General features: G+C 52.5%; 8 protein-coding genes across 8 annotated transcripts; 4 read left to right on the top strand and 4 right to left on the bottom strand.

The window, feature by feature from the left end:
• Positions 1-1,050: 1,050 nt before the first annotated feature.
• Positions 1,051-2,416, bottom strand: LAESUDRAFT_743455 (uncharacterized protein). Its single transcript, XM_040911258.1, has 4 exons — positions 2,003-2,416; positions 1,718-1,934; positions 1,447-1,664; positions 1,051-1,389 (listed from the first exon to the last, which is right to left on the bottom strand). Exons 1-4 carry the CDS (start codon positions 2,364-2,366, stop codon positions 1,166-1,168), a joined length of 1,023 nt encoding a protein of 340 aa, XP_040764026.1. The 5' UTR covers positions 2,367-2,416; the 3' UTR covers positions 1,051-1,165.
• A 475-nt stretch (positions 2,417-2,891) lies between these two features.
• On the top strand, positions 2,892-4,931 carry LAESUDRAFT_700637 (uncharacterized protein). The gene is made up of 4 exons (XM_040906421.1): positions 2,892-3,109; positions 3,173-3,487; positions 3,541-4,474; positions 4,533-4,931. The coding sequence occupies exons 1-4, from the start codon at positions 2,974-2,976 to the stop codon at positions 4,663-4,665; spliced, it is 1,518 nt and encodes a 505-aa protein (XP_040764025.1). The 5' UTR covers positions 2,892-2,973; the 3' UTR covers positions 4,666-4,931.
• Positions 4,640-6,416, top strand: LAESUDRAFT_188415 (uncharacterized protein). Its single transcript, XM_040901506.1, has 4 exons — positions 4,640-5,527; positions 5,578-6,109; positions 6,172-6,219; positions 6,280-6,416. The coding sequence occupies exons 1-4, from the start codon at positions 4,801-4,803 to the stop codon at positions 6,377-6,379; spliced, it is 1,407 nt and encodes a 468-aa protein (XP_040764024.1). The 5' UTR covers positions 4,640-4,800; the 3' UTR covers positions 6,380-6,416.
• A 279-nt stretch (positions 6,417-6,695) lies between these two features.
• LAESUDRAFT_628715 (uncharacterized protein) lies at positions 6,696-7,088 on the top strand (the record flags this gene model as incomplete). Its single annotated transcript, XM_040903367.1, has 1 exon — positions 6,696-7,088. A coding segment is annotated over one exon (393 nt), but the record flags the coding sequence as incomplete, so codon positions are not given.
• A 467-nt stretch (positions 7,089-7,555) lies between these two features.
• On the bottom strand, positions 7,556-9,881 carry LAESUDRAFT_700633 (kinase-like protein). Its single transcript, XM_040906420.1, has 4 exons — positions 9,766-9,881; positions 9,344-9,712; positions 7,797-9,286; positions 7,556-7,741 (listed from the first exon to the last, which is right to left on the bottom strand). The coding sequence occupies exons 1-4, from the start codon at positions 9,813-9,815 to the stop codon at positions 7,713-7,715; spliced, it is 1,938 nt and encodes a 645-aa protein (XP_040764022.1). The 5' UTR covers positions 9,816-9,881; the 3' UTR covers positions 7,556-7,712.
• Positions 9,882-12,527: 2,646 nt separating this feature from the next.
• LAESUDRAFT_653864 (cytochrome P450) lies at positions 12,528-14,768 on the bottom strand (the record flags this gene model as incomplete). The annotated part of the gene is made up of 15 exons (XM_040904450.1): positions 12,528-12,627; positions 12,684-12,833; positions 12,894-13,096; positions 13,151-13,196; positions 13,255-13,290; positions 13,355-13,421; positions 13,480-13,543; positions 13,592-13,610; positions 13,667-13,773; positions 13,829-13,969; positions 14,018-14,138; positions 14,198-14,341; positions 14,393-14,469; positions 14,518-14,618; positions 14,672-14,768. 15 exons carry the CDS (start codon positions 14,766-14,768, stop codon positions 12,528-12,530), a joined length of 1,473 nt encoding a protein of 490 aa, XP_040764021.1.
• An 821-nt stretch (positions 14,769-15,589) lies between these two features.
• Positions 15,590-17,006, top strand: LAESUDRAFT_750101 (uncharacterized protein; the record flags this gene model as incomplete). Its single annotated transcript, XM_040911594.1, has 3 exons — positions 15,590-16,008; positions 16,475-16,548; positions 16,726-17,006. The coding sequence occupies exons 1-3, from the start codon at positions 15,677-15,679 to the stop codon at positions 17,004-17,006; spliced, it is 687 nt and encodes a 228-aa protein (XP_040764020.1). The 5' UTR covers positions 15,590-15,676.
• A 1,705-nt stretch (positions 17,007-18,711) lies between these two features.
• Positions 18,712-21,196, bottom strand: LAESUDRAFT_726108 (uncharacterized protein). The gene is made up of 8 exons (XM_040908961.1): positions 20,923-21,196; positions 20,421-20,521; positions 20,338-20,356; positions 20,113-20,282; positions 20,035-20,061; positions 19,439-19,981; positions 19,259-19,378; positions 18,712-19,207 (listed from the first exon to the last, which is right to left on the bottom strand). Exons 1-8 carry the CDS (start codon positions 21,121-21,123, stop codon positions 18,976-18,978), a joined length of 1,413 nt encoding a protein of 470 aa, XP_040764019.1. The 5' UTR covers positions 21,124-21,196; the 3' UTR covers positions 18,712-18,975.
• Positions 21,197-22,276: the final 1,080 nt, after the last annotated feature.

Below are 22,276 nucleotides of genomic sequence, written 5' to 3'. Positions count from 1 at the left end.
CGAATCGTATACAAACGCGATCACTCTCGACCCTACCAATCCTGTGTACTACTCCAACCGTGCTGCGGCCTACTCCAGCAAGAATGCATATCAGGAAGCTGTTCTGGACGCAGAGCATGCTATTGAGGTCGACTCCAACTTTGTCAAGGCCTTTCACCGCCTAGGGTCCGTTTGTCATATCCAACCGTAATGATCAGTTCACCTAAACGACGTGTTTCTAGGCATGCACACTACAGTTTGGGCCAATTCAAAGAAGCTGCATCTGCATTCCGCCGCGGTCTCGAGATCGACCCCTCTAACGCATCGCTCAAGTCGGGTCTGAAGAACGCCGAAGCGCGCATGGTGCCTGATGATGACGAACAGCTACCTCCACTGGCGGGATCGAGCGATGCAGCGGCAAGTCCTGACGTTGGTGCTGGCCAGGATAGCGCTGCAGATATGTTGCGAAACCTGGCGTCCGGCAGCGGTGCGGGCGGGGGCATGCCTGACCTCGCGAGCATAATGAGCAACCCGATTGCGATGCAGATGGCGCAGCAGTTGATGCAGAACGGAGGGGTGGAGAGGCTGATGCAAAACCCGGCCTTGGCAAATCTTGTGGGTCGCGTTGGTATGCCTTGCTGAAATGAGGCGGAACTGATACAGTTGTCGTACAGATGAACAGTGTGCAGTCAGGAAATATGCCGTCAATGGCGGAGATCATGTCTGATCCATCCTTGAGGGACATGTGAGTTGCTCTCAACCACTGCTGGTGGCCCTCCTGACAATTTTTTTTTTCAGCGCGAGCCAATTCGGTGCGGGTGGTGCACGGCAATGATCTACATGTATTTAGTTATCATCATGCTCTGGATGTTTATGCTCTGGATCGGTAGAAGATATTGCTTATTAGACGAGTCGTTGCCGTACTTTTGTCGACCATGCTGTGAAAAGTCAAGTGTGCTCTGAGTTGTCGCACTAAGGGTAATCCTGCATGCTCGTTTTGTGTCCCAAGTGTTTCCGCGCTTTGCAAGGATTGTCCAAATCTCCAACATGCCAGAGACAGACTTTCGAGTAGCCCAACGGTTGCCTGCAATGTATCCATACCAAATAAAAGACAATATGTAAAAGACAATAGGGTATTGCAGTTCATCGGTACGACGAAATACTGATAGGCAAGAACAGACGTCTTTCAGAAGTATACCACCTTCTTCGTTTCAGCAACAGGCACCTTCCCGAACGACTTCACCACGCCCGAATGCGCGCCGACTTTGATCTTGGCCTGTTTCTTCAAACGCTCTTCCACCTTCTCTGATTTGTCAATCTCGCTATTCTTCCGCTTGAAGGTGTGGAAATCGTCTTCATCGGCACCGGCACCATTTCCTGTGCCGAGGAACACCGTTGCGGCTGCTACTTCTGCAGATGTGTTAATATTCAACGAGCAGGGACGGGGAGGTGAACGTCTGAACAAACCATTTTTCCGTAGTGCGCAATCCTTAGCCAAGTGTGTCGTCTCTCCGCAGAGCTTACAGCATCCGCCGTTTGGATAGACACCCTTAGACTGGTTTTGCGGACAAGTAGATGCTAAATGGCCCTTTCCGGAGCACACGAAGCAAGATGCAAATGGCAGGGGATTGGACGGATCTGGTGCATGCTTGCATCTTGAGAGATTATGTCTCCGGGAACCGCATCTATGACGGGTGGTCAATATGCAGGTATGCCTCGATGACCGGCGCATACATACCTATAGCAAATACCAACCGCGTTTCTTCCTGTCTTAATGCCAGACCTTCCGTGTCCTGTGTCCTCTTCGTCAAGCTTCCCAGCAAGAGAAATAGCCTTGGTGCAGTCTCTTGCAGCATGACCCTTTTCTCGACAGGCGAAACACACTATGTCCGCTGTTAGATCGGCCCGACGCTTCAATCGCCGTCGCTCGGATGCCTCTTTGCGTGCCTCAGCATCTGCGACAAGAGAATAAATTAAGACCGAGTTCTCTGAAAGGCGTGTGATGAACTCGTGAAAGGCTTACCTTTCGAACGTTTCTTGTTCTGCCTCTTCTTCGTGTCTTTAGTAGCCGCCTTCGCACTGCCGACTTCAATGACAGAAGTAGTGCCCGCCGCGCTGATTTCCTCTGTCGCAGCATCTTGAGCAGATGCATTCGCGGATTCAGCAAGCTTTTGTCGTTTGGCCTTCCTCATGGCTGGATCGTCTCCTTCACGCTGCTTTCCCTTTAGCGCACCATTTGAATCGTCTATAGTGGCTTCCTCTGCACCCGGCGCATTCGTGCGCTCTTTGTCGCCATGACCGTCTTCCAGAGCACCTATATCATCTCTGTAGTTAAGACCAGCCTGCACATACGTCCGCTTGCGACCGAGATTGGTGTATCTGGTCATTGGCACAGAATTGAGGAGCAAAGTATGCCACTGAAGGAGGCGCCCGAGGTCATGTGCAGGGCCGAGACGCCGAGACGCCGAGATTGGATCTCGCGTGATGGGGCCACAACGACGTTTGCAACTTGAAGGCAGTAGATACACCTTGATGCTTCAAGCCGCGTACATAGTGACAGAATGTGGAATGTAGTCTTGATGGAGACCTTGATCCACCACTCCGGGTGAAACAGACCCAAGGCTGAGAGAGAAGCGAGTCGCATTACATAGGCTTGAGGTAGCTCAGAATTACAGGCATTCAAATCCACGTCAAAGACATTAATTGTCGATAATCTAGACCGACTCCGAATGGGAACTGAATCCTCCCTCGGCGTTACGAGTGCTTTCTGGGAAGAGTGATGGATGAAGCAGGAGATAAAGCCATAGCGGGATTATTAATGATGTAGCGTCTAATGCAGAGGAGGAGGTGATGTCATTTCCCCAACGAATTGTATTTTGCGGGTGAACATGCAGCCGGGCCAATGCCGCCTTGCCGAGAACCTCCGAACCCTCCTCGACCAAAGTTGCTCGCTGCCTCTCCTCGTCCCGCCTTCACTAACCATGGCCGACCTGCATGGTATGTCGTCGACGTCGTCGACGACGAGCGCGACTGATTTTCGTTGCAGAGCCGTCTATCGTTCCCTTGCTCTCTCGGGCCCTTCATCATATTCGCTCGACCCCGCCGAGAGTTATAGCCTCCCCCGCAACACGTCAGTAATCTCTTTCCCCACATCGACCGCTGTTAATCATCTTCCCCACATTTCCCCATGCAGAGCCTCGCCGAGCAGCCGTTGCGCTCATCATACGTGTCTCACCACCTCCCTCCTATACTATCAATCCTCAAAACACTGGGTCCCAGCCTGGCTCGCCTGCGCTTGCCCCAGCCTCCTCCCTGACCGAGTTCTTCCAGCTTGACTGGATTAATGCACTCGGGGCTCAGCCAGAAATACTTTTCTTGCGCAGGGACAGACCTGAGTTGTCTGCCGACGCGGGTCGTATGAGCGGCAGTGGTCCGCGCACGCGAGAGGCTCACGTCGCGTTCCCTGGAGGCAAGACCGAGGAGGGCGACGAGGGTGGTATGTACACAGGTGCGTGTATTCATCTAACGTCTAAGAGCCAGCGTCGTGACCTCCACACGCAGCTATGCGCCAGACATGGGAAGAGATAGGCCTCGACCTAGCCGAATCTGCGTATACTCCCATCGGCCAGCTTGATGATCGCGAGGTGACAACCTCTCTCGGCAAGCGCCTTCTCATGATTCTCTCTCCGTTCGTCTTCCTACAGCTTACTCCATATACCACACCTGTCGATCCTGCACCCGGCACGACGCTTCACTGGGTGCCTCTTACCGAGCTTCTTCCGTACCCTCTGTCCAGCGGTGCTCATAGGCGAACCAAGTCGAAGCATCCTCGCTGGTCGCACGTCACCGTTGACGCATCCTCGCGTCTTGCTCCACGACACTCCGCGATGCTCCGTCTGCTAATGCGTCTCCTCATTGGGAGCATGCAGTTCCCAGCAATTATCATTTCGCCATCCTCCTCAGCGGCCTCTGCTGATTTGGCTTACTCGAGTGAAAGTGAGAAGGAACGCAAGGCAATCGACGCGAAGCGCGCACATGTCGAGAATGGATTTGCTGGCACATTAGGTGGTGTCTTAAGGAGGCAACCTTCCTTGAACAAGCTGCGTCGGCGGTCGAATACCGACGAGGAGCTGAAGCTCTGGGGCCTCTCGCTGGGCATGACGCTTGACTTGCTTGCCCACATGGCCGTGCCAGCGTCTGCTATTCCCTCTGTTCCCCGAATTGAGAAAGCTGATAGCGAGAAGGCGAAGGGCAAGATGGTAGAGAAGGAGGAAGAGGACGGACCGGTAGTGAACGCGAGTGCGCTGCTTCCACCGGACGCTGAGCTTCTCGAGATGCTTCGCATCCCGGTGGTGGCGCCGAGCCTGACGAGCGTGTTCCCGCGCTTCTCGTATCCGGACGTGAATTTCTGGATCTGGGTGTTTGGCAAGCGCTATCGGGCGGTAATGCGCGGATGGGAAGCGAGTGTTCGGGCGGGCGGGACGAATGATCGCAGGTGAGTTGTTTCTAGAACAGTGATACGCGACAAAAGTTTGAGCAATACTTTGCTGCAGGATCAACTGGACGGGTTCTGCGCTCACGACGTTCTATGCGGCGGTGCGCAAGGCACTCGTCGTCGTGCTTGTGTTGCGGGCGATTGGCGTGTTGATCGGCATCCTTGTCGGTGCATGGGTTCTGTTCTGGTAAAACATCATCGATACTCAAGTGTATGGACTTGAGACATACATACATGGCGTACTCATTTCCGTGCGCTTTTGGCTATCTGCCTCTTGTTGTCATATTATCCCCTTTTTCCTGTTGTTTTGTGGTCGCGGGTCTGTTATGATTCGTGTAGGTATCTGCTGTAGTTGTTCCGATCCCATTGCTTGGATACCTTGGGATGTACAGGTCAAATACAGAATAAGCTTGTATAATGCATGCCTCGAAATCGTATTCGAACGCGAAACCCGCCTTAATATCGTCTTTCGTCGCTTCCTCAGAAAAGACGATTTTATAGGTCTGCCTAGGGGAGACAAGAAACCTCGCCAATCCGACCTTTGCGCCACCGCCACGACTCCCACGAGGCAGCGGAGGAGCCCAGTGGCCACGGCGCCGAGTAACCTTACCCCAGCCCCTCTGACAGGTGCAGAGCAGACTGAATTATTTTGTCGGTTCCCGGACGTTTGTTGTTTTTTCTCAACTGGGATTGCCACCATGTCAACCATACCAATGCATGGTGCTCCGCAAGATGCTCAGTCACAGACCTCCAAACGTCCCAGCGATGCGGCCTTGGAGTCATCCCCCAAACGCCGCAAGACACTTTATCAGGAGGCCGAGGAAGAGGCTTCAGCTCTCGCGATTCAACTTCAAGACACGATCATATCCTTAGCTGCCACGTTCACATTGCTACAGAAACTCCATGTTAATACGACCGAGGCCGAAGGCACAATTCACTGTTGGGAGCTGGTGTTGAAGGATGCTATCGCTGGAGAGAAGAGGTTTGGCAAGGCAATGCAGATGGTGTTGGATTTACGTATAGACATCCCGGCCAATTACCCGCATCAAACAAGTAAATCTGCTGTCTTTTCTTCACGTCTCCAGTTCTAACACACTTGATAGAGCTATCACTTGAACGTGCCAATGCCGAATTTGAAAAGTTCTCTCGTCTATTCAAGCGAGTGCTCAACTCCCTCCCTCCGCCATCGGAGTTCGCCAGACCGAGTGTATGGCCAACTGTACAATCCTCAAGTGCCGGTATCTTCTGTCTGCGTCCCACTGACAACAGAGGTCTTCCGATATGCACCCTTCACGATGTTTTCCGCCGTTTTCTAGTCCGACTTCATGAACCGCTTCCACCACCATCAGCCACCAACAGACACAATAAGCGTGTCGCGGGTGCCTCCATCCGTGCCACCGCAATGTTGTGCAGGGAAATGGGAGACGCGTTTTACAGCCAGGGCGAACGCTCAGAATATTTTGACGAATGTGTTCAGGAACTGCTTCCTGGTGCAGTGCCTAATCAGTCGTTCAATCCATCTTCGGATGTCTCCAGCTGCCAGGTGGATCTAGTGTGGTTCGGGCCCAACGGCGTGCCAATCTGCTTATGTAAGGACAACTATGAGGCGGGACAAACGGGTTACGACATCTATCTGTACGTAGCACGCTGCTACGATCTTGCAGTCAAAAGCTTGAGAGACAATATGTCGGCGTCAGCCCGATACTTGGAGCAGGGCGCCCCAATATTTCTTGTATGCCTGTTAGGTATGTACTTTGGGGTGGATCTGCGTAGTTTTACTGGGATGTCTGACCATCGCTAAACAGGACCTATACTGTCCATATTGGGTGGTTTTGCAGATGGAGAGCGGGTTATGGTGGAACCGTTAGGTCCATCGTGTTTTATGCTAGAAGACTTTACCGGTAGCCGGCAGCAGCGGCTTGAAACGTTGCTGTATGCACTGGCCAAAGGGATGTCCGAGCTGAAGAAGTACGTTGCCCATTACAACGATACTATTGCGGAATCACCTTCAACTTCGTTCTATAGGCTGGCTAGGTCAAGCATTGCAGCACCACCATTCCCTGCTGGCACCCCTCGGATCTACCCATCCTGCACGTTGTATGCTGGGAACACAAGCGAGGGAACCCTCACCTTCAAAGAGCCTCTTGCGGCCCTTCATGGTGGCCGGTTGCTGTTCACGGCAGTGTTGTCCACCTCTGCATCGGAGAACCCGCAGATTTCTGTTGTGGTCAAGCTTGTCAATGATTCCTACGGTGAAGAAGTACATCAATTGCTGGCTCGCCACAACCTTGCGCCTGCCCTCTATGGGTATGCACGTCCCGAAGGTGCTCCCGCTGCCTACGTCATGGAGTACTTGGATGAGAATTGGAGATCCTTATTCGACTTGTTGAGACGCGATTCATCCCGTCCGTTCCATCAAGCTATCTACGCCTCATTGCAACGTGCTCTCGATTTGCTCAAGGAAGAGAATCTCGTACATGGTGACCTTAGGTCGAACAACATCATGGTGAGGATCACGGATGGAGAACCGCAGATCAAGATCATCGACTATGATTGGGCGGGTAAAGCCGGTCAGGTACGCTATCCTGCAGCGCGCAATGAGTCACTCGATTGGCCTGGCAAGCCTGACGGTCTGATACAAGCTGGAGATGACCGCAAGCTGGTTGACTTGTGGTGGCCGAAGGAGACCCTTTCCCATGTCTGATCAATGTTTTCAACGATACCTTCGTTCCTCCGTTCCCGTTTTAAATCATGTGGTATCGTTTGTGACCGGTATTCTGTTTTTACTGCCTCGCCAATTACTGTCGCTCATGCTTTGACTCTATGTTGTCTGTGTTATCATATTTATGCGATGAATGTGGTCGTTGCTGCATCCGTCCACTGCAAACGACTGAGCCTGAGCATGATCGACTCTTAGAATTCCCACCGCTGCTAAAGCGTAATAGTTGAGAAGTTACACGCACCACTTACTCGCGCCATCTAAAGATATTGACCCGGAAATGTCTCAGCCATTGCCACGCACATGAGTCGAGTGCGTTCTTTGTCTAACATTGCGTCTTGCTGAGCATCTAGCTTCATTAGGTGCATTGCCAGCTGAACTACATATCAGACTTGATCTTAGTGTACCAATTAATGTCGTGGGTATACAATTAGGTACCATAGCATGTGAACAATGCACCGAAGTGAAAGAATAGAAATACAAAATTAGCACATGCGGCACGCTAGACAGGCGCCCGCACTACTTCACTTTCGGTTTGGGTAGCAAACCTGCAGAACGACATCCGTCAGCTCATTCTCACCCACATTCGACGCATAAACTCACCATCACCATCCACAGATGGCGCCGTTGGCACGCTGATCGTCCGCACAAGTCTCGATAGCGTCTTTCGGCGCACCACACCCACTCCATGTGCACCGCCAGTAGACGAAGTAGGCGCGTCCCTCTCGTTCAACCAACTCCTCCGCAGTTTCTCCTTATCATTCTTCTCCACAGTCCAGCTCCCCATGGACCCACGTCTGGCCTTCTGCTTTTCGTTGTTCTTGTCCCCGTCGTACTTGCCCGAAAAGATCCTTCGAAGCCGGCCTGAGGTCTTTGGTTCTGCCAAAGGAGACGCGCGCTCTGATGCGGGCGAACGAACGGGAGGAGACGCTGCGTTCGACGCGGATGCGGAGGAGTAGGACGAACTGGAGGGAGACGACGAGAGTGGCGAGATGGGTGGGATGGACAACGTCGCTCTGAGGTGCGATGGCTTCGAGTCTATCTCCGACTCGCACTCAGACTCGGCTGAGATGCTCGGAAAACTGCAGCTTGTAGAAAGCTCAACTTCCGCGATGGGTGCGGGATGTGCGTGTATTTGTTCCTGATGCGAGTGTGTATGTGTCGAGTTGACGCTGTGCCGATCTTCGTTGTCCATCCAGGACGCATTGCGCGAGTGCGAGCGACTTGACCGCATATACACCTCTGCGTTGCTCCTCCTTATCGCCTTCTCACTGTCCTTCATCTCACCAACATCCACCTTCTCTCCCTCTCCCTCATCATGTGCGAAGACCCTCCTGCTATACACGCTCGTCGTCGGACTAGCCGCTACACTCCCACCAAAGTCCCAGCTCTCCACCGTCCCGCGAGTCATCACGCTCGGCAGCCTCCGCCGCTCCATCCTGCTCGCGAGTGGCGGCAGGCCCTCCAACACCTTTCCCACAAGGTAGCTTCTCCGCTTCGCACGGCGGAACAGCGGCATCGCGAGCAGCTCTGTCGCAGTCGGTCGCTTCGTGGGGTCCTTCTCGAGGCATGCGGCGATGGCCTCCGCCAGTGCACCGGAGTAGGTGTATACGCCCGAGGTGCGGTCGAGCGTGGGTGCGGCGTCGCGGACGGTTTGGAGGAGCGCTGTTTGTGGAGAGACGAGCGAACGCGGGGCGCGACCTTGGGTTAGAGCCAAAGCGGTGATGCCGAAAGACCAGATGTCGGCGGAGGCATCGTATGCGCGACCGTTGATGACCTCTGGAGCCATATAACAGGGTGTTCCGACGAAGGACTTTCGTTTCGATATGACGGGACGAGAGGCACGTAGAGTGGGTTTGGGAGACACATGTCCGTGCGGATGTGAGTAATGGTGGGATTGATTATGAAGATGAAAGTGATGGTGATGTTGATGTTGATGTGGGTGATGGTGGTACGAGGGTGGAGGGGTGTCTTCTGTATCCCAGAGGAATGCAGCAACGCCGAGGTCACCGAGCAGGACCGTGCCATCGTCATCGATCAGCAAGTTGGCAGGCTTCACGTCGCGGTGCATCAGTCCGTTCGTGTGGAGATAGCTGGGGCACGTAGGTCAGTCGCAATCAGCAGGGTTTACTACGTTGAATCACACGCACTTGAGTCCCTCCAGCGCCTGCTTCAGTATGCATTTGACAACTTCCTCCTCCATGCCGCCGGGCCACGCATACCGCATCACGTCGACGACACTCCCGGCGTTCATGAGTCGCATCGCGATGTACAGCTTATGGCCATTCATCCACGTTCCTCGGACACGGAGCACATTTGGATGCTTGGACAGCGACATGAGCTGCGTCTCGCGCTGCAAGAGTCGCAAAGCGTGTGGCGGCAAGCGGTCGAGATCGAGTACTTTGAGCGCACATGGGACGGGCTGCTGCGTGGCCGCAGGCTGGTACTGAGCAGCATAGACGGTGGACGACGCCCCGAAGCCGATGGGCGCACCGATGGTGTAATCGGCGGGGTCGTTGCTATCGAACGCGGTCAGACTCTGGATGGTCCGACTGATTCGCAACGGTCGCACCTGTACAGTTGCCACTCATCCTTCACGGCGCCGATGAACTTTCTCGTCATGCCCTCTGTCGCTGCGTTCACGAAGGGCAAGGAAAATGGGAAAATGGGGGATGAGGAGAGATAAAGGAGATGAGCCACTTATGCAGAGGCGGAGCATGCACAAGAGCAGGGGAGGCCATTTGTTGTCGGTGGCGGGAGTCTGGTGGAACCAGCGGCCAGTCGTGTCCCGATCTCGGATCTCGTTTAGATCTTCGGCGCGGTTGGTGTGCCCCGCCCGCCCTGTGGCAGCCCGATTAGGCAGCTCCCCCGCTCGGGGTCTTCCTCCTTTCTCAGTTCTTCCTGCCCGGCTGGTTATAGCAACTCGATGGAGACATTCACAGCTCGAGTCTGCTGCTCACTCACATAGGCACAGGAAGAAGTGGACAGGAACGAAATGGCATTTTGCATATGCGAGGTTGAGACAGTTGCCCAGTCTACCGGCGCAGCCTTTCCTCTTTTCCCTGAGCTTCCGCTACTCATTATAACTTCCTGATTACGTGTCGCCCCATCTCCACCGACTCGCATGGATTTCCGCAGTGCAGCGTATCCTCAAATCGCACCACATACCGCAATCTCTGCGGCATTGCGAATTTGTCTGGTCGATGCCACGTTCTCGACGTTCCGCCACCTCCATGGGACGATTGTCAACGTCTCCAATAGATATCGAACCGAGAATCTCTTAAATCCAGAACCGGCATGGCTTCACTAGCCTGTGACATATCGTGCAATAATACTACTCCTTTCGTATGCTGCGGCCAAGATAGCCCGATATCCGCGAATGGACTGGACGAGAGCTGCGCTCCCAAGATCAACGTCAACCCCTTCTTGCCTGATCATCTCAACGCCTTGCAGTGATTCTCTGGTAGCCTGTGTCTTGCTCGTTGGAGTACCATTCGTCCTGCGTCAATATTGATATACTGAGGCAACGCAATCCTATAACATGATTGTCGCACTCGTACTTGTGCCCACGTTTTGAAGTCCGAACTCCGGTTGTTTGAACACGAACGTTCTAAGCTGCCTAAGCAACGGGGTCTTCTGCGATCATTTCTCCAAAGCTACGTCGACTTCTGTTTCTTTTACGCAAGCTTCACAGACATATTGCATCTTGAGCGATCCGTATGTGCATCCCGGCGTTCTTTACCTAGCAGTACCGGATTCGAATATCATCCTATTCACGATCGCTTGCAGGATATCGGACAAACAAACGACAGCCATCAGCATATGATGTCAACCTCCGACGGCATATACATCTCCAGAAAAAACACTTACAGCAGCTTACATACAGCCACAATATGCTCGAACGCCAGCTTGGTTTCCGGGTAAATATCTATTTCATCTTCATATGACCGCCGATCGCGATCGCAGATAGAACTCAACGCACTCAATGCATCATGAAACGTGTGCCGCGTACACCTTCCTCTTTCTGCCACTTCTCTTCGGATACTGGCTGTCTCCCATGTCGATGTTCATGTGGCCCCATCAGACTGATATCAGTGCCTGCGCCCCTCATGAACCATGATGCATGATCCGTGCGACGAGGAACATGGAGCTCGGCTGTTGGATCAAGCTCGAGTCCAAGCTCGAGTTGGCATGCATGACTACGAGGTAATTGTGTGCGGCGGGTATGCATTCCGCGAAATACCATCTACACTGGATGCACTACAACTAGTGCGCCGCACGGGAGCATCGAGGCGGCTCGGAGGACGTCATAGTTCTCTTCCCCCCTTGCTTGGCTATTCGAAGAACGCAATGTGCGGTCCTTCCCAGTCATTCGTCGCTGCTATGCTACTCCAAGGAATATGCTCCCGCTTTGGTGCAAAAACCAGGACATGACGAGATCACGCCGCCGACATTCGAAAGCGATTAACGACGTCGATCGCGAACAAGTGGACAGAATACTTGGCTTGTCATCACTCTTGCTTACGGCATTGTGTGACAATTGACCTGCGATGAGCAGGAATTGGTCCTACTTCAGGGGCTTGGAGCAGCCGATACTTCTACGATACTATTTCCACGGTCCGCGGCGCTAACCACGCAGCCCTAATTTGCAAAGCGCAGTGAAAAATCGCTCAATTTCACCATGGCGCGTCTGTGGGGCCCCACAAAGATCATCCCTGCCCAGCTATTTGTTTTTAGATTTCTTTCCTGTTTGGTCATTCTGTTTCTGAGTCGCGTTTCTACTGAGTCGCGTTTCTATTATACGCTGTCATTCATGCCGGGAGGCGAGATCAAGTCTCGAGACAGCATCAACTATATGCGTTCGGAGCCAAAAGTCGGTCGTGGTGAAGGCCCTTACCTGTCCTTCTGGATAAGTACCCGAAAGTTGAACAGATCTGGGAAATTTATATGCACTTGGATCGTTAATAAAAGGATTGCCTATTTTGATGAAGCGAAAAGTCTCGGGGACCGTATCTTCAAATTGTGGCATTAAGATGCACCGCCCATTTGTCTGGGACGTGTAACCTTACGCTGATCACGTTGAGTAGCAACATCCGTCCGACGGTTGCACATAACCGAGTGGAGAACTGATTTTATTATCCACGCAGACCGCAATGTTCACACATGTAATGCGTGTTGCACATTATGCAGCGCGCCGACCACTGCCTGCTATAGATATGCATCTATGGAAACTGACCCATCACGTATCCGCCTTACAGCACGTGCATTGTAGTTTATTGTTATGTTACGAGAAACTAGAGTTCAAGACGTCGGGACACATCAACGGTAGCGAAGTTAAGAATGGGCTTGCAGGATCTCCTCCCGTGTGTTGGCTAGCATATTTTCGGCTTCGGGGAATCGAAGAGAGGTAACAATATTGAAGGGAGCTGGTCGACTGAAAAAGAAAGTCAAATCCAAAGGCGCATGCATGTTTCGCACGAGGGGACGTACACGACCAATCCGTCACTGACAATGCTGACAACGTCCGGTTCGATGTAGTTGCCTTCGGCATCTCTCTCCGGCTCAAGTTTGAGGGCCCAGAGAATGGTAGCGATATCAATGAAGAGCGAGTAGTTAGCGACATGTCGTCCTACACAGATCCTGCGTTGACACCAACATCAGCTTAGGTTCGTACAAGTCTAGTATGGCAACGCGGATCACCTGCGCCCAAAGCCGTAGGTTACGTGGCCTTCGTCTTTGGTGTCCGCAGGAGAGGGGTTGAGGCGGTTATGTTCGTCCAGATGTCGCTCAGGCCTGAACAGATGTGCATTAGGGCCGTAGATGTCAGGATCCCTGTTCATTGCCCAGACGTTGGGAATGCATATCGTGCCCTTCGGAATGAAGTATCCCTCATAATAGTCATCCTGCCGGCGGGTACCGTGAGGTATGAACGAAGTAGCGACTGGGAGTGATCTTACCTCAACAGATGCGTGAGGAAGCCCTAGAGGGTCGACAGTGTGCCATCTGCCGGTGATAAATCAGAAGCAGACGACAACGAGCGAAACACCTAGCAACAACGAACCTCAAGACTTCTTTGAGCAAAGCGCGAACATAAGGCCTTAATCGATACACGAAGCAAACGTGTCAGTACATACCCGAGATGTACGAGATCAGAGACTGACAAATGATCCCAATCAGCAAAGCTAGGCAATCGTGAATGTCCGATGACCTCCTCAATCTCTTTAGCCGCTGCAACCAAAATAAGAAGATCAACAACACAATCAGAGCAGGTCACCAAAAGGACAACCTTTGGCTTGTGCGTCACGGAAAGCTATCATGCACAGCATGAACCAAGACAAGCAGCTGGAGGTCTGCGAATATATTCAGTACATATGGCATTCCGTAGTGTGACGGCTCACCGTCTCTGACCCGGCGATGCTGAAATAAACGTTGAGCGTCACAAAGACTCATCCAATGGACAGTTAGTGACGTACTACATAGTCGCTGCGAGCCAAGATGCCTCCTTATTGGAGAGATGGTGACGAGACTGCGTCTCTGCGAGAGTCGCGCAGAAGCTCGGTCGCTGCTCCTCCCCCGCCATCTGATCAAGAGACGATTGAGCTACTCGCTGGGAAAGCATGGACAAGTAGACGTACCACACGGTCATGAATCACTTCGTAGGACTTCTCGAATCCGACGGTGTAACGTTGGTACCACTCGTCCGCCTCTCTCTTCCATTTTGCGAGCGACTTTGGCAGGTACTCCAAGAATGTAAAGAATTCAACGAGGTGGGTTCCCTGCGAACTAGTCAGTTCACCGGCTATCATTTGTACAAAGACACGTACTGGATAGGAAGATTTCGTGATCCTTGCGGCCATGTTGTTGATATTGGCGATCGACGGATCAGTCGGTGATTCCAGGGGCGGCATGTCGTAGAGCATGGAAGTGATGGTAGATGCGGCTACTCTATCGGTGAAGTTGATATCAGAATAGTATGAGGAAAATATAGTTATTTGTACGCTCACCTGCGAAGGTGATGGAACCATAGGTCAGGCTGCTTCATGATTCCATACGCAAGGAGGACGGCCTCGGCCTGCTGAGACTGGTGGTAATTACTAGCAACGCCGGGATTGAGCGCTTCATGACACGCGCGGCGCATCCGCCTCCAGCTAGAACTGCATGAGTGACGGTAGAAATAGCAGAATACAAGGGACGCTTACACATCTCCGTACCGCGTGAGGCCAAGCATGATGCCTCTGGTCAAGATTTCCCCAGCGACGACGAGACGGGGACGATCCTACGAAGGGATTAGTAATGACGAGATGACAGTAAGGTGGCACCATACTGAGTAGTTGATTGCACGACGATCGAGGAGGTCACCAGCAACCTTGTGTGTGTTCAAGACGACCACGGGCTGGCCGCCAATGTTGAGATAAACGATAGGTCCTAGGGTGTATGAGACCATGATCGACACCCTGCTTGAGCTTGAAGACACCTACCATAGATCTTCTTCCATTCAGTAAAGATATGCCAGGATTCGTGGTTGAGCTGAAACAGGTTACCAAAGAACGGCAAGCCTGGGAAAAATAAACGCATAGCACGCGTAAATATTAACCCTGACATACCTGGTGGGCCTGGAGGAAGGGGCACCTTTCGGGTCGTCGCTGCACGGCGCAAGTACAGGAAGACGAGCAGAAACAGTGTAATGAGCGCCGCACTCGACGAGAGACTGAGTCCCTCTGTTTGACCAAATACTCTCGTGAAGTGCGACAGTTTGGCAGTTATAGCAATGACTAAGCACGGGCAAATGAAACGTCAGTTTCACCATGAGGAGTGCAGAGAGAAGCATGCTGACCCATGGTGCTTACGGTGTTGGCGGAGATTTGATACACCACGTTCGAAAGTGGAGGTGTTCGCTCGTCTGCCTTTGTCTCTCCTTATGTATGATGTCGACGATCAACTCACTAATAGTGAAACTCCCTGTCCGGGTGGTACGGTGCGCCCTCTTGCAGACAATCACTCCTGTTGAGTGCGCTCTCGTCAGAGGCTGTTCGTCCTACACATCTGATAAATGTCGCGCAGCCGACGATTGAGTTTCGACCTGTTTCGTAGCATGGCCTAATTCCCGCCCAACGATAGGTAGGCGAGTCCCGGGAAACGAACGCATCGAGGCCCATGATTGGAAGCAGATTCCGCCAGAGCCGTGTTAATTCCTCCGCAAGAATCACCGAGTAAACAAAAGCATCACGTCAAAACAGTATGACCATTCCCAGGCTGCCATGCGCACATGCAGCGACCCAAGGTCTAACTAAGATCGGTGAGCATAAACAGTAGACACGCATCCTATATTCTGCCCGGATCATCATCTGGAGGTGGAGGCCTTTCACCGATCCGTTGTACGACAAGTCGCACATTCTTGGGCGGCCTGATGTGCGCATGGAGGCTCCCGATGCATCTGCTGTATTTCAACAGAGTGTACAGGTACACATACCGCCCTGTCAGACATGGTTCTCATTCATAGCATGCACCGCGTGCACTTCCGGGGAGCTGTGCAAATCGGCCCCGAGAAAGGCCATCTCGGGCTTTCGCAACATGCAATGGATAGATACCAAACCGCTTCCTGCGGAGATATGCATTGTAGAGCCGTGCTAGCCTGTGCCGGGAAAATCGATGTGGTAATTGGCTTACGAAGAACCACCTACGTTGGCTGCTCTCCTCGTAGCTCTACGTCCGGTAACTTCACAAGCCTCTGTAAAACGTTCAGAGTCCAAGTTGCGACACCACTGAGCGCACGGCGAGCAGTGACGACCAGACGTGTCGCGCCGCAAAGTCGAAGGTAAATCTCATCGTCTCACGAAGCCGGGGCGGCGTCAGACAAGGATATCCGGAGCCCGCGGAGGTTGAAGGAATTGTCTCGTCTGCCCACGGGAGACTAGGGCGGCGATGGGGTGAACGCGGAAGTGAGCGTCGAGTGTTGAGCGCAGCAGTCCGAGTCAAAGACTCGAACCGCGCTTGTTTAGAGCAGCACCATGGCACCTATCAGCCGCCATTCATCGCCTTAATTTCCACCAACAGAGTTTCCTTTCTTGATTTTGCCTTGAAACACGATCCTTGGGATGGCATCGCATGAGCGCTCGATTCATTGAGGAATGGAGATGGCTGACGTTCTCACTACAGTTTCCATCATGCAGAAAATATGCAATGGGGGTGAGGCCTTGAGCTACCTTGAGGCCTTGAGGGTCAATGCGGAGCCCATGTCTGCGAACCGCTTAAACATATTCCGTACACAAATAATCCACAAGGTCAAGCGGTGCCAGCACATCTGTCGCGCAATGTGGAAACGAGGCATCAGATGAGATCCCGTTCGGAGATGTACGTGAGTCATCGTACATCTGAGATCCACGATCGAGCTCCCGACCAGCACCTCATCTGGCATTTACCAACCCGTATGCGCTGATTTCATTATAGGCAATAAATTGCAGTACTAACTTCGTGAATGATGAAACATCGGATTTGTTTCCTTTCATCGTCCTGTTCTGGTTTTGCGACTCAGTGGAAGTGAAAACATGCTGCACGACCGACTATTTGAAAGTCGACAACCCGATGCACCTCTTGCGGCATGGCCTCAACGCTCTATCGTCAACACTCATGCAATACTTCGACGCTAGCGGACGTCCCAGCGTTAAGCATCATTGCGGAAAGCAATTCAATCCGTCTCCGGCCGGACTTGTCATCGAATGGTCTATGATGATACCAAGGGGAGGTCTCAAGTACCGGAGCTTCGGTACAGGACAACGCCACAGCAGGACGCCTGAAACTGTCTCACTTGAATGAGACATCATCATTGCTGATTGGAAAGCATTGAACGACACTGTAACGCGGAGTGCAGACTGTGACGGATAGTTCAGTTAGCCAATTTCCTAGTCCAAGCACGCACTCCGCAGGCGGCTAAGATTACAAGCGTTTCCGTTCCAGTCGGAAGTGTGGAAGCTATACAGATCAAGAAGTCGCAGACGACAAGAAATCAGATTTCCGAGATCCGTCGGAGTTGACAAGGCCAAGGTAACTTGACTGCCGCAATTGGGAAAGAAGGCGTCCGACAGAATTTCGGCCGGGCTGCCATTATCTCGGTGCCAAAAGGTGGACGTTCCACCCTTCTGTGCACTTGGTCATTGCTGAGAGCCTTTCCATAAACGATCAATATCGTCCAGTGCAAACGGATGAGGTGGCACGCAACACCTATGCTGTGATGACTATTCAAGGACAAGCCAGAGGATCATCTGTACGAGAAATATAAATTGTGCATTTGTGCTCCTCAGAGACCCACCACATCCTTATAATGCCTGTATTCTAGCATCACCGCATCAGTCATTCCAGATGTCACCTACAGGAGGCTTATTTCCGACCCACACGATGAGCTCATTATGCAAACACCGGGTTCATTCAACACGTCGTGTCCGCTAGTGCGCCTGATTCCTTCGTGAAGATATAACTTTTTGAGCGGACTGCTCAACAGTCAGTCAATTGGTGCTGGTAGATTCCTTGCCGATCAGTAGGGCAATCTCCCTCCTTGATCTATCAAGAAAGAGATGTAGTACTACTACTCTCGATGGAAACACAAATGAATGAGCACTCACGGCATGTTTCCAGTCCTCTGTCACACGTGGCGCAGCCACGCCGCTTCGCAATCAAGCTAATCGATAAATTACCGGGTGAACCCGCTATGCGAATATGGAACAAGTTTCTCGTAATGCCGCTGGCATGGCCTATGGAGGTACGAATACACATTTATGAAACCTGACTTATGCAGCTGGTAACGATCGGCACTATCGTATCATCGCGTAAACTTGGAGCCGATCATCGCCTCCGACTTCGACAGCACGTTAATTGTCATCTATTCGTACGGTCATGACGATTTTAGGCGGCCTAAGCTGCTAATGATCACGCTCCTGGCAGGAGGCCGAATGACTCCTTGTGCAACGTTCGGAATGATGAGACGGTCCGCCTACGGTGGTGTCTATATCAGGTAGAGCTATATGTCAGAATGTGAATGTCAAACCAATAGACTATAGTGGCAATCTATCGTTGTGTGTTTCTGCACTGAAGAAGCGAAGCTCATCCGCTTTAGCTCCAAAAGGGCAATGAAAATTGAATAATACCCACTGTACGGATCCCACCAAACCAACAAGGTTCAATAGTCAGGAAGCCGGACACAATGCATGGATGTAACCCACATTTGCACCTATTCTTCCCGGCCTCAGTTTATTGTAAGCCTGGTTCCACGATTGACAGCACTGAAAAGCCACTGAATGGCAGGCTTTCGGTTACGACGGCAAGATCTAAACTCTGAGCCTGACTGTCTAACTAGACTCGATTTCCTACCAAACTCAGTGCATCGGGCCATCCTCATTCCTCTCCAGCCACATCGTGTGCTTTCTGCTCATGCTGTCGTGTCGAGATAGTGGGCTTCAGTGCACAGCAGCCTGACGTCTCTTACCGATCGAGAAGCCTTCAACAAAATGGACAGCCCGGTATTCATCTGGAACGTCATAGCATTATCACGCTTCCATACAGATACGCAAGAAAGTCGCTGTACAGTACTTTATACATACCGGCCCGAAGCAGATGATGCCGGCAAGAGAGGTTGACGCAGCAAGCGGATGAACGCGTAGAACGAAGAGCAGGCGCCGGAGAAGCGGAGCGTAGGAGATATTTTGGCGAGTACACAAAGAAGATCATTCAGCATCGACAGGCAACGAAAATAGATTAATACTAGTAGACAGCTCTGATCAGATTGCATCCTTCACGGACGCCTGCTGTAGCCAGAGCCCGGTTCCCCAGCATCACGCCCGCCACGCGGGGGATAGTCTCTTGCGCCAGAACCTCTAGAAGCAGAGCCACCGTTGGCGTAGCCATTGCCTGAGAAGCTGCCCGAAGAGCCACCGGTATAAGGCGCGCCGCCAGAACCTCCCGTATACGGTGCATCATAGCCACCAGCAGCCGACCGAGGTGGGGGACTCTGCGAGCGCCGTCTACTGTACAAGTGAGTCAGATGAGCCTCCTTAGGACAACTATGGGCGACGCACCGATACCTAGTAGGACCCTCAGGACTGGCACCACGAGCAGGAGGGTAATCGGCATATCGGGACGATGGGGGAGGAGTCGCAGGTCTGCCTCGTCCTTCCACAGGAGGTGCCACGTAGTCACTGTAAAGATGATAGAACGATGAGAGTCGTTATTCAAATGAGACACTCGACGTTTCATACCGAGCAGGTAGCCTGTCAAAGTCATCGCGGGCACGCGGCGGGGGAGGGCCGCCAGGTGGTGTTCGAGACCTAGTGGAAGGCGGAGGCGGAGGGTACGCAGCGTAACGATCGGTCGATGGGACAGTCCTTCTATCATAGCGGTCGTAGTAGTCTCGAGGAGGAGGTCCATATCGATAGCTAGGCGGCGGAGGCGGCGGCGCATCACCCTCAGGCGGATAGTATCCGGGACGGGACTCATAGCGAGAAACGGTAGAAAGGGTAGGGGGCGGAGGCGGCCTCATCCTGTAGTCGTCATATTCACGAGGTGGACGCACAGGAAGTGGGTAGTCGCGATAATCCCTAGGTGGAGAGGGCGGTCGCCTATAGTCACGCCCAGAAGGAGGGTAGTCATAGGGATAGCGGGCATCCCTCGGAGGTGGTATATAGCGGTAGTCCTCGCGATACGGTGCAGGAGGATAGTCTCGCGGCGGCGGTACATAGTCTCGTGGAGGCTGAATCCGGTCAATCAGAGGCGCATCACTAGGGGGGCCGGGACGACGATGTCTGTTATAGAATGTGAGTAATGTGATGCGAGTGACTGTACCTAAGGAGCTTACCCATCTATCGTGTGATTGGGACATTCTCTGTGTGCACAACCCATGAGCGGTAGGACGTTCGCGCCAATAAGGACATACCTAGCCCAATGGCCCATCTGGCCACATTTGAAGCATGCACCAGGATCATTACTGTATTTGGCGGTTCGGCCACGGCCGTGGGACAACTCAACGCGGATCTTGTTGCCCATGAAATAGCCTTCGTTGTATTTGGCTACACTTTCCTCCGCGGCTTCGCGATTGTCAAATTCCTAACACAACAGCCTGTGAGTAATCGAGTCAAGGACGTCTGGCACCATCACATACCACGAAACCATAGCCAACTCTGGATCACATGGCAGTTTGTCGGTCAGCGCCTCTGGATTGAACTAATCACGGAGTTCACTTACTTTAACTCGATGTTTACGATGTTGCCAATCTTGCCGAAACAACTCTCCAAGTCTTCCTTGCGCGTGTGTTCAGGGAGACCACCGATGTAGACTTTATTGGGCTGCACGGCAGAAGAGTGAACACCCAGTCCACCAGAATCAAGGAAACACGAGGGAGTGCGTGAGCAATTAATCAGTTCGATCAAAGCAAGACTCTAAGCAAGCAGCAAGAAAACCGTGGAGTAGGCAGGCAAGACTAAAGACGACTAATACGCATGGTGGGAGCCTGCGAGGACTTATGCACAAAGAAGTCGTCATGATGAACAATACCGCCATAGCTGATCAGGTTGAACGGTTGAGCGGCCCAACAGGGTTACCACCACGCATAACAGCGATCAGGAAAGGCCTGGCGAGCCGTAGGCGCTAGTATGGAGTGCAGCAAGGCGCGTTCAGATAGAACAGACAGCAAGCATAAGAGGCGCTAGCGATGTGAGAGAATGCGGAAAAAATAGCGGGTAAGCACCTTGACTTGTTTATCGCCATGATAGCCTGAGTCGGACTTAGCCCCAGAGACAGCCTCTGCGCTGTCCGCGACGGTAGATCCGCCGCGCACGTAATCTGCATTGTTTGTCGCCGCAGGAGCAGCGTCGGTAGGATGGCCTCCGGTAGGAGCTTCGGCTTCGCTCGGAGCAGACATCACGACGTCGCGAGGCTGTTCATCCATAGCGAGGTAGAATCCTTGAGTGTGGTGTGTCGGCCGTCTGCAAGAGGAGGTCAACAAAGAGGTTGACGACAGAGGTTGCGCCAGCGCTCAGGAGGCCACGCAAAAATTTGTCTATGACAACTTCGCGTTCCGCCGGCATTTGCCGGAGTAATGTGGCGTCAAATCTCTAGCAAGGATTCGTGAAGTAAGCAGCATCTTTGGTATCCGAATTTGCACATGAAATATCCTGGGAGGCTCTATCATCGTGATATTTACGCTATGGTGGAATCTATGAGCAGCATTGCTGCCGACATCAAAGTCACTGTCTGAAGGTAAAGTGGTCACGGTGCATCGATACTGAGCATCGATCTGAGAGAGGCCATAAATTTACCTGACCACTAACGAAGTTTCAGGAATCAATTATATGAATATATGAATGGATGCCACGCCCCACGGTGAATAACGATTGACCAGCAACGTAGGGATAGTCCTCTCGGAGGGCTGGCTTGGAGCTACTTGAGCCGAGGCTGAATGGTGAGCAAACTATGTGTTTCCCTTGGCCGTGAAGCACAGCGAGGGATACAAGCTCTCATTGTGTCACATCGATTTCAGTCTCTTCATCGTCCCCTGTGCAGTGCGTGGGTCATATTCTCAGAAAGGCATGCATGTCTGACGCGGTCGCGTGACCAACCCGTCAGTGCATGGCACCGCGACACGTCCCGTCTTCCCTTACCACCATCCTTCGTATCTCCATGTTCAATGCCAGCATTGTATAGCTTCGTCAAAAGTCCCCTCGACTGTCGCACCATTCACCGCGAACACGTCTACGCGCCGTGGACAAGCAAATGTATCTTCTCACCGTCGTTGGATTCCAGTTTGGTCCGAGGGTAAGTCGTGTCAAGCGAGCGGTCAGTGCCAGCGGTCAACTTCCAGCGCATGGCTGAACAAGGCCGGACTATGTGGCCGTATATTAGCGGCAAACAGATACCCCTGCGCTTCTCGTGCGAGCTCACTCGCCACAACCGCTCGCCTCGTTGGTCCACGTTCTCAAAGACATATCATCCTTCTCACTCATGAGCTAGCCACTGTATCTGATCATTATCCTGAGGCTCGGCGCCACTGGAGATGAAAGGCTGGCATTCGTCGCCGTCTCTTGGAAGGGAGAAGTCGCAAC

The sequence above is a fragment of the Laetiporus sulphureus genome (genome assembly GCF_001632365.1).
Source record: "Laetiporus sulphureus 93-53 unplaced genomic scaffold LAESUscaffold_21, whole genome shotgun sequence".
NCBI classification, from domain to species: domain Eukaryota; kingdom Fungi; phylum Basidiomycota; class Agaricomycetes; order Polyporales; family Laetiporaceae; genus Laetiporus; species Laetiporus sulphureus.
Note: the sequence above shows the minus strand (reverse complement) of the source record. Positions and strands in the feature narration are given on the sequence as shown.

Bases quoted from the DNA above. Each gene is read 5' to 3' on its own strand.
- LAESUDRAFT_726108 (XM_040908961.1), bottom strand. From the start codon at position 21,123: ATGGATGAACAGCCTCGCGACGTCGTGATGTCTGCTCCGAGCGAAGCC. The intron at 20,522-20,922 runs GTGCTTACCCGC...TCTGCCGTGCAG, and splicing joins ATGGCGATAAACAAGTCAAG to CCCAATAAAGTCTACATCGG. The intron at 19,208-19,258 runs GTGCGTCGCCCA...TCACTTGTACAG, and splicing joins GAGGGTCCTACTAGGTATCG to TAGACGGCGCTCGCAGAGTC.
- LAESUDRAFT_700637 (XM_040906421.1), top strand. From the start codon at position 2,974: ATGGTATGTCGTCGACGTCGTCGACGACGAGCGCGACTGATTTTCGTT. The intron at 3,110-3,172 runs GTCAGTAATCTC...TTCCCCATGCAG, and splicing joins TATAGCCTCCCCCGCAACAC to AGCCTCGCCGAGCAGCCGTT. The intron at 4,475-4,532 runs GTGAGTTGTTTC...ACTTTGCTGCAG, and splicing joins GGCGGGACGAATGATCGCAG to GATCAACTGGACGGGTTCTG.
- LAESUDRAFT_743455 (XM_040911258.1), bottom strand. From the start codon at position 2,366: ATGACCAGATACACCAATCTCGGTCGCAAGCGGACGTATGTGCAGGCT. The intron at 1,935-2,002 runs GTAAGCCTTTCA...CTCTTGTCGCAG, and splicing joins GAACAAGAAACGTTCGAAAG to ATGCTGAGGCACGCAAAGAG. The intron at 1,390-1,446 runs GTTTGTTCAGAC...ACACATCTGCAG, and splicing joins TTGCGCACTACGGAAAAATG to AAGTAGCAGCCGCAACGGTG.
- LAESUDRAFT_700633 (XM_040906420.1), bottom strand. From the start codon at position 9,815: ATGACGAGAAAGTTCATCGGCGCCGTGAAGGATGAGTGGCAACTGTAC. The intron at 9,287-9,343 runs GTGCGTGTGATT...TACGTGCCCCAG, and splicing joins CAGGCGCTGGAGGGACTCAA to CTATCTCCACACGAACGGAC. The intron at 7,742-7,796 runs GTGAGTTTATGC...GTCGTTCTGCAG, and splicing joins GCCATCTGTGGATGGTGATG to GTTTGCTACCCAAACCGAAA.
- LAESUDRAFT_188415 (XM_040901506.1), top strand. From the start codon at position 4,801: ATGATTCGTGTAGGTATCTGCTGTAGTTGTTCCGATCCCATTGCTTGG. The intron at 6,110-6,171 runs GTACGTAGCACG...TGTCGGCGTCAG, and splicing joins ACGGGTTACGACATCTATCT to CCCGATACTTGGAGCAGGGC. The intron at 6,220-6,279 runs GTATGTACTTTG...ATCGCTAAACAG, and splicing joins ATTTCTTGTATGCCTGTTAG to GACCTATACTGTCCATATTG.